At 36.4% G+C, this 9,379-nt stretch overlaps 1 protein-coding gene across 1 annotated transcript; it reads left to right on the forward strand.

Moving 5' to 3' along the window:
- The first annotated feature begins 4,016 nt into the window (after positions 1-4,016).
- Positions 4,017-8,586, forward strand: LOC115879305. Its single transcript, XM_030896055.1, has 4 exons — positions 4,017-4,172; positions 6,344-6,461; positions 6,525-6,687; positions 8,417-8,586. Exons 1-4 carry the CDS (start codon positions 4,057-4,059, stop codon positions 8,473-8,475), a joined length of 456 nt encoding a protein of 151 aa, XP_030751915.1. The 5' UTR covers positions 4,017-4,056; the 3' UTR covers positions 8,476-8,586.
- Positions 8,587-9,379: the final 793 nt, after the last annotated feature.

Consider the following 9,379-nt stretch of genomic DNA (forward strand, 5'->3'; position numbering starts at 1 on the left):
CTCATTGGAAAAAAAAATAAATTGACGCTTAATTTACAGGAACCGTTCTCATATCTAGCAATAATACCAGCTTTAGCCATCAGAGTATGGAACTTTAACAAAATGGCAACTACTTATAAAACATACCAATGCCAATATTCTCAATGGCAATGGGCAGGACACCTGGCAAAAAGATTTATTTAGCGTATGGCGTACATGGATTTAATTACAGCATCAAATGTATAGTATATTCAAACACAATATAACATGTAAATTAACACAATATAACATGTAAACAGATTGTCACAAATTGTAAAAATAAAACTAGATATTTAAAAAGTTATACACAAAACATATTACAAAAAGTACACTTAAATTTTAAAATCTAGGCTATTGATCCAGTTCAACACGGCGTCTGTGGCTTCAAAGAAATCACTCGCTTCTCCTCCATATGCTGTAAGAGGGCATTAAGTTACAATGTGATGAACAGTTTGACGTGGTTGTCCGCAGTCACAAGTCGGTGATCTGGTCAGTCCCCATTTATAAAAAGAATCACGACATATGCCATGAGACGTTCTTACCCTGTTGAGTACCTTCCACTCGTGGCGGGGCAGCTCCATCCCTGGTAGAGCTGCTGTAGGGTCGATGACATAAGCTGCTTGATCTGGTTTCAAAGAGTCCCAGTACTCCCTCCATTTATCACTTATACTGAAGTTTTCTCCCAAAAGTTGTTCTGCTAATAGTAGTGCGGGGGATCTAGACTTCAGTCTTCGCAGACGGGCATCTGGCAAGTCGTTGTGGACTGGAAGATGGGGATTTGATAATATTTTCTAATATTCCTAAACGAGTCTTTCCTGTCTTCGAATACTGGGAGGTGCAATACGACTCAGAGTGGGCAGCCAAGGTAGAGGTGTGCTTTTTAAACAGCCGCTGACTATTCTCATAGTCTCATTAAGTTTGGTGTCAATTATCTTTACGTGGCAGCTGTTTAGCCAAACTGGAGCGCAATATTCAGCAACTGAGTAAACTAGGCTGAGAGCTGATGTTTTAAGAGTGGATGCGTTTGCGCCCCAAGTAGTACCGCAAAGTTTGTGTATTATATTATTTCTAGTAGTTATTTTAGCTGCGGTATTCTCTAGATGCCTTTTATACGAGAGTGTTCGGTCCATTGTTACTCCTAGATATTTTGGATAAGGGTCATAACGTAGCAAGTTGTTATTGAAGTATACTTGGGGCTCCAGGCGTGCTTGTTTATTATTGAGATGAAAGCACGACACTTCAGTTTTATTCATATTTGGGATTAGTCTCCAGTTTGCGAAATATTTTCCCAGTACAGACAGGTCTTCTGATAATAGGCCATTGGCTTCCTCTATAGTTTTACTGGGGATGGCAAGAGCTAAATCGTCGGCATACCCAAATTTTGTTGACGTTGTATGTGAAATGTCGGAGATATATAGATTAAACAGTACCGGTGCGAGTACCGAGCCTTGAGGGAACCCATTATTAAGGTGTCTTATTTTACTCTTCTTTTTTCCTGTTATAATTTGGAAGGGCCTGTCACACAGCATGTTGTTTAATAGAAATGCTATTCTACTGCAAACTACGTTGAGGAATTTGTATAGAAGACCTTCTCTCCAGACCGTGTCATACGCCGCAGTCAAGTCAACATACACCACAGTGGTCTTCAGCTGTTTTTGGAATCCTGCTTCAATGTGTGTTGTTAGGCTGAGTACCTGGTCCACACAGCTACGATGCGGTCTGAATCCAGCCTGTTCAACAGGAGCATGTTCCAATATCAATGGGACTATTCGGTTTAATAGCATACGTTCTAGAAGTTTGTAGCATGAACTTAATAAGGCTATTGGGCAGTAGCTTTCAGGCAAGTTCTTAGGTTTGGTTTGAGAACTGCAACTATTTTGGCTTTAGAACTGCAACTATTTTGGATTTCTTGAGCTCTATTGGAATATGCCCTGTTAGTAGGATATCGGAATAGAATTTACTCAGCCACATTCTTGTATGTTTCCCGCAGTTTTTGAGGAATTCGGGGTGAATTCCATCGAATTCAGGAGCTTTAGCAGATTTGGTGTGTTCCAGTGCTTTATCCACTTCTTCCACAGAGAATGGCTTGGCGTATTCAGAGTGGGCACTTGCTTTTTGGCGGCAGATTGTCAGTTGTTTTTTAATATTTGCGTTTTGTTGTTTGCTGCTAGGGGCCTTAGAAAGTGTTATCACTCTTGCAGCGATTTGGTCTGCTGATACTTCCGGTGGTTCACGAGTGGGTGGGTTAGAGCTGCCCAGTTTCCTCAGAAGGCTCTAAGCCCCCTTGCTAGATTTTGTGAAGTCCATTCTACCTGTCGTTTCTTCCCATTTTTTACAGCGTTCTATATCAAGACGATTAAGGAACTCGTCTGCTATCTCAGAGTCTCCGGTGTTCTGAAATTCCTGATAGAGCTGTTCCATGTTGTCACTCCATCCTGGGACATATTCCTTTCGAAATTCACGTGGTATACACTTTTGCTGTTGTTGCCGGCAAAAAGAACTGACACCAGATGGACCACAAAAAATTACAATATGGTACCCACGAGGAATTAAGAGACCTAGAAGAAGACCGAACCTGAGATGGGACCATGATATTAAGAAATGAGGAGGGATATCTTGGGCCCGCATAGCCAACAATAGATAACAATGGGCCCAACGACAAAGAGAGTATGCGATGGAGGCTACACCATAATTGAAAATGGTTGAATAAGCTGAAAATGATGATAATGATGATTTCCCCCTTAATAAGCGCTAAAAATATATATGTAATAGTTTTGACAAAGTAATGTGAATTTTTAAAATGCAAGTAATTGGTAAAGAGATAACGAGAAACATACACAACCAAACCAAACCAAACCAAACCAAGCCAAAAACAGTATATTACATACCGAGGAAGGAAGTGTTTCACTGCTGTCGAGAGATTGATATTATTGGGTTGGGTTGGCGTAGCGTCGAGATTAACTAAATCTCGAAACAATAATGAAAACTTTCCTCCGAGGTTTGTATACTATTTTTTTACAACCACATCAATAATTAAAAAATAAGGATAGTATTTTATTTGAAAAAAAATAATTAAATATGCGAAAATTTGTCGTTTTCTGTTTTGGCATTTCCATATCTATAGTTACCGGTACCAGTGGTTGTTATGGCGTAAACCTTCAACAGCAAAACAAACAACTAAGTGACAGTTTTGAATTTCTCGTTCGCTTTTTCGAATTTATATAACATAGAAAGCCAGAATGTTGTCGGAAAGTTCTGATAATGAAGACTACTTTAATATTGGTACTCAACCAGAACTTACAGAAGCTGCAAAAAGAGCTGAAGCCAGTTTACTTCCAGAGAAAAGTAGGGGGCGATATGAAATAGCATTGAAAGTATACGAAAAATGGTGTGCTGAAAGAAATGCTAAGAATATTGCTTCAGAGACAGTCTTGATGGCATATTTTAGCGACACGGCAAGGCAGAAAAAACCATCTACTCTTTGGACTACGTACAGCATGATACAGACAATGCTAGAATTAAGGGTAAAGACTGACATATCAAAATATCACAAACTTGTCGCTTTTTTGAAACGTCAGAATGTAGGTTTTAAGCCAAAGAAGTCTAGCATTTTTACCTTCAACAAATAAATGTATTAAAATCTTTAATTATTATTGTTAATCTTCTTGTTTATTTTTGTTGATGTTAGATAAGTATTTAATAAAGATATTACAAGAATATTTTGCTTAATTAAATGAGGCGAGAAATATGAAAAACCGAGTGAGGGAAATGAAAGAGGGAAGAAATGTAGATAATTTGACACTTTCAAATTTTTTAAAAGTCAGTAATGTCAGTATTACCATATGTGGTTGTAAATAAAATAACATAAAACTTAAAAATATTAATATTAATAACAAAAAAATGTCAATATCCAATTTAAATCATAATGCACAATTAGCAATAAAAACGACATAAAAAATACAATCAACTATGCGTAATCTATATTTGATATACGAACTTTTGGTTTTATCATGTGCTGCCAGTAACGCCAGTTTTAAGATGTTCTGTAAACAAATTGCTGTTCTAGCTTTTCTATGTCTAGGTACCACATTGGTAACGGAATCTGTGTTAGACAGTGATCTAAATAGAGAAAACCTATGCACAGACACTTTCAGGCAAGTAAAAACTACTAATAGCTAATAGCAGGATGTGTGATATCGACTCAGTTAACAATTCTGTTCGTAACATGAAATTTCTTGCGTAAAAAATAATTTTTCACGATTTACGAGATTGGCCGACTGATATTTCCATACCAACCAATCAAAAAATTTCTCGAAATTTATTCAAAAACTATCATGACCTGAACGCAGTGTTCGGTCACACTCGGCAAGAAAGATGTTCAAAGGTCTTGCTATAGGATGGTAAAATTTAAAAATATATCGATATATTTATTTTAATATATCGATGCAATTATACAGGGTGTCCCAGAAATTAGTGCAAGTATTTTAAGGGGTGGTGACCAACAGCGATGCCTTTGAAATGAAGATCGCTGTCATTTCATATGTAAAATTATATGGGGAATGTAATAGGTCGTCAGTTCCAAGCCAACTGGACGATATTTTTTACGGTTATGCGGTATTTCCTGTGAATAAATTTTATAAAACATATCACCGTCCCTACATTCCAAATTTTATTTACAAATCTATAACTCTATGATTCACACCATAGCTAAGAATTTCAATGTCAAAAGAAATAAACTAGATGATATTTTTGATACCTACAGTATGATGGACTAGATATTGTGAGTTACTAGCAAAAATTTATTTGGACAGCTTCTGATGGACAGTTTGTTTAAAAATAGCAAATCTATACTAATATATAAAATCCTTAAATGACTGACTCACTGATTAATCACGATCCTGCTCAAACCACTCAACCTAAGAAGCTCAATTTTGGCATACAGATTGATTCTAGGGTATAGAGGTTCGATAAGAAGGGATTTTTCGAAATTACAGTTTCAAGGGGGTGAAACCACCCCTAAAATATTCAAAAAAAACGGTCAAGTTTCCGAAAAAACGCTTAAACAAGTGTATTTTATTTTGATTTTTTACATATTTTAAGATTTTTTAAAGATGTATACAAGGTGTTTCAAAAAATCTGGTCGATGATTAATCACGATCCTGCTTAAAGCGCTTTGACGTATAAAGCTGCTTTTTGGAAAACGGATTAACTTTAAGGTGTAGAGGTTCGATAAGAAGAGATTTTCCGAAACTCGAATTCTAAGGGGGCGAAACCACCCCTCAAGTATTAGAATATTTTTTATTTAAAAACCGGTGAGTTTTTCGGAAAAACTCTTAAACGCGTATTTTGTATTTTGTTGTTTTACATATTTTAAGATTTTTTTTAAAATTTATACAGGGTGTTTCATAAAATATGACCATTGAGTAATCACGATTCTGTTTAAACTGCTTGACGTTTAAAGCTGATGTTTGGTAAACGGATTTACTGTGGGGTGTAGAGGTTCTATAAGGAGGGGTTTCTTGAATCTCAAATTCCAAGAGGGTGAAAACGCCCCTCAAATATTATGATATTTGTTATTTAAAAAACGGTTAGTTTTTCGGGAAAACGCTTGGACACGCATAATTTATTTTGTTTTTTAACATATTTTGTGTTCCAAAAAGTTGTGTAATCGATTAACCACGATTCTGCTTAAACTGCTTAACGTAAAAAGCTTATTTTTGGCAAACGGATTTTTCGAAAGTCAAATTCCAACAAGATGAAACTACCCCACAAATATTACCAAGTTTACCTAAGTTGCTATTTTACAGCCAGAAAATGCAACAAAAAACGTGGTTTACAAAGAGACCTTTTTATATCTCTTTTGTTATCGCAGTACTTTTTTCAAATCTACCCCTAAGGAGGTTAGGTTAGGTTAGGGCTGAAAATGATTTTTGTCTTTCATATTTAGTAACTGCCAAAATATAATAATATCGCCATATTGTTTTTTCTCATGCTGATATAAATGTGAGAAAATTTTATCCAGTTTGTATGTTAATGAAAATTCTGGCTTTGCTTTATCATCACCCTTACAAATGATTAATTCGACGCCAACGAAGTCTCGGGTACACGCTAGTATGCTAATAATTTTTTAAATCAAATGAGGGATAACGAATGTAACGCTGTATATAAATTTAGGTTCATGAAGCAGATATCATGTGTACAGCATGATATGTGTATATAGGATTAAAAAAATTATAAATAATACCGCTCTACATACAAATATAAATTTATCATCGCCTTGATTTACCCTGTATATTGATTTTTTCTTCAAATTGATTAATTTTAGATACGTTAATGATGCAGCAGGATATGTTACTGGTGAAGTTACTATACCGGTAAATGGTTTAAAAGATATAGTCGTTACTGTAAATGCTACGGTAGCAGGAGTCTTGGATAAGAAAACTGTACGTGGGAGATTTAAAATATATTGAAAGAAAAGAAGCAAAAAAAGCTATTTTAATTTTTAGAAACTCCTTATCAATTTGAAGAGTAATCCACAAGATCTAATATATAATCCAAAGGGCAAAGCCGTCTACGACGTATTATTCCCTACTCAAAATCCTCTGCCTGAAGTTACACAAATAAGTTTAAACGGCCAAATATTGTGTCTTTCAGACACAATTCCCAGCCGTAAGTATATTATTATTGGTATAGGCTTGGTTCATTCTCCGCCGCTGCTGCCACCATCGGAGAATATCGTAAAAAACTGATATATACAAATACACTGGTTTAAATAGCGAGTCTTCTTCTCTATGTACCGTCTCCATATCGAAGGTTGGCTATCATCATTGCTATTTTGACCTTAGAAGCTGCGGCCCTAAATAGGTCAGATGACGTGACATTAAACCATTTTCGCAGGTTTCTGAGCTAGGATATTCTTCTCCTTCCAAAAGATCTTTTTCTTACAATTTTTCCCTGGATTATAAGTTGCAAAATCTCATACCTTGGACCTCTCATGATATGGCCGAGATATTGCAATTTTCTTTTTTTTTCACTTCCTTGAGGATCTCTACGCCCTTACTCATTCTTCTCAGGACCTCCTCGTTGGTTACATGTTCTGTCCATGGTATTCTCAACATCCTACGGTATGCCCACATCTCGAAGGCCTCCAGTTTCCAGTTTCTCAGACCTGGCAAAGGTCGTTGAGGGTCCAAGCTTCCATACCATAAAAAAGGACTGGGAATAACATAACATTTGAGCATACGAGTTCTCAGATCTAGGCTCAAATCGCGGCTACAGAGCAGCTTCTTAATCCTCACATAGGATGCACAAGCCTTCCCAATACGAATCTTTATTCAGGTAGTCATACCTCTCTACTCTTTCTCTACCTCTCTACTAAATAGCGAGTATAGTTTTAATCACCGGTTTTGCTAATGGGGTAATAATTGGGGCTATTTCGGCTATAACGAAATTGTACATAATTATAACTGTGATTATAATTTTAGAAGATAACCTTTTATCACTAGTTGTTGAAAAAAAGGTATACCATTAATATTGCAAATTATATTTTATCCTCCCATAGTATAGTCTATTTTATTTTTTGATTAATGTAACGAGCACTTATTTGTGTCACTTGTTTCGTCAAACTGCTTGGATCCATTTTTGCTTTTGATTAAATCGGTGTGAGAAACTATGAATCTATAAAATGTTGTTTCGGGAGTGTTGATATCCGGGAAACTTGAGTTATTGAATTTTATTGCAGTCAACAGCGTCATAATTACACTCTCCTTTACGTGTTAACATTTTTTCGACAAATAATTTAATATTTGAAATAGTCACAACACAGAGCGACGCAACGCCCAGTTCGGGTTCTCCTTCGCTTAAGTTTTACTACCCGAAACAGCGTTACATTACACAAACCTGGTACCTGAGTACTTTTTTAGTTTCAATAACTGCACTACCAAAAAACTAAACTAATTAAATATTATGACAAAGCCACGATTTCAATAATATTTTAATGCGATCAACATGAACTGTAACCGGGCCGGCGCGGCGTGAAATATATGAAGAAAATGTCTGATTTCTGCCGTGTCGGAATTTTTTGAAATCAACTGAAATGCACCAAGTCTAAAGAAGACATACTGCCTTGAGAACTAGCGATTGCATTACCGGTTTATCGATTTACCGCTTTACCGGTTAAATGTCCTAAAAACGCGGTAACCGATAAATTGTCTTCAGACTCTTAACTTTAGTAGTAATTTAGTCTATCTCTTGGGTCCTATTTTCTGCGCGAGCAGCGTCCAAATGTAGTTGATGCAAATACACTTTTACCGTGTCAACTAGGCTTTATGTTATCGCGTGAAAATTTTAAAATTCTCGTTAGATTAATTGTGAGAGTAATGTTATTTATATTTTTCAGTTAAACCTGGTGAATCTTTAACCTATATGTCCTCCAGTCATCGTGTAACCATCAGTTAGCTTATAAACAAAGGACAGAAGTTTTATTGTTTACCAACATTGCAGTTTTTGCTAACTCTAATTCATCATTAGCATTCTCGGAAGTAATTAATATAATAATAAATGTTATACAAAAAAGGTGTTTTATTTCTAGTTTGCTTTCAAAGTTCCTGAAATTAAACTACTTTAGCACTTTTCACTTGGAAGCTCCAATCATCATCATCATCATCATCATGTAGCCATCGTTGTCCACTGCTGAACGTAGGTCTCCTCCATATTTCTCCATGTCTCTCGATTTTGGGCCGTCATCATCCAATTTCCAGCAATCCTCTTTACATCATCGGTCCAGCGTGTCAGTGGTCTGCCTCTGCTACGTTTATCTACTCGAGGTCGCCATTCTAACAATCTTCTAGTCCACCTGTATTTAGATGTTCTCGCTACATGAGCTGCCCATCTCCATTTCATTCGAGTTACGTGTTCCACTTTGTCTTTAATTTTGGTTTTTTGTCTGATAGTGTTATTAGGAATTTTGTCTCTTTTAGTTATTCCAAGCATGGCTCTCTCCATGGCTCTCTGGGCTACTCTTAAATTTTCTGCTGACTTTTTCGTTAATGTTAGAGTTTCCGCTCCATATGTAATTACCGGCAAGACGCATTGTTCATAAACTTTGCTCTTCAAGCATATGGGTATATCACTTTTAAAGGTCTCCCGCAGTTTGCCAAAAGCAGCCCAACCCAAACCTATTCTGCGCTGTATCTCGTGTGTTTGGTTGTTCTTTCCGATTTGTATTTCGTGCCCGAGATATTTGTATATATGTGTCTTTTATGTCGGCGTCACCTATTCTGATGTTCTGTGTCAGCACTAAGTTTGTCATTATTTGCGTTTTACTCGTATTTATCCGGAGACCGACTTTTAATGAGGCCTG

This window comes from Sitophilus oryzae, unplaced genomic scaffold (genome assembly GCF_002938485.1).
Source record: "Sitophilus oryzae breed Bouriz unplaced genomic scaffold, Soryzae_2.0 scaffold_1576_pilon_pilon, whole genome shotgun sequence".
Classification (NCBI taxonomy): Eukaryota; Metazoa; Arthropoda; class Insecta; order Coleoptera; family Curculionidae; genus Sitophilus; species Sitophilus oryzae.

What these genes read in the sequence shown, in the direction of transcription:
- LOC115879305 (XM_030896055.1), top strand. Translation starts at nt 4,057, where the DNA reads ATGTTCTGTAAACAAATTGCTGTTCTAGCTTTTCTATGTCTAGGTACC. An exon ending in CTATGCACAGACACTTTCAG is followed by an intron (nt 4,173 to 6,343) that starts GCAAGTAAAAAC and finishes GATTAATTTTAG; the next exon opens with ATACGTTAATGATGCAGCAG. An exon ending in GAGTCTTGGATAAGAAAACT is followed by an intron (nt 6,462 to 6,524) that starts GTACGTGGGAGA and finishes TTTAATTTTTAG; the next exon opens with AAACTCCTTATCAATTTGAA.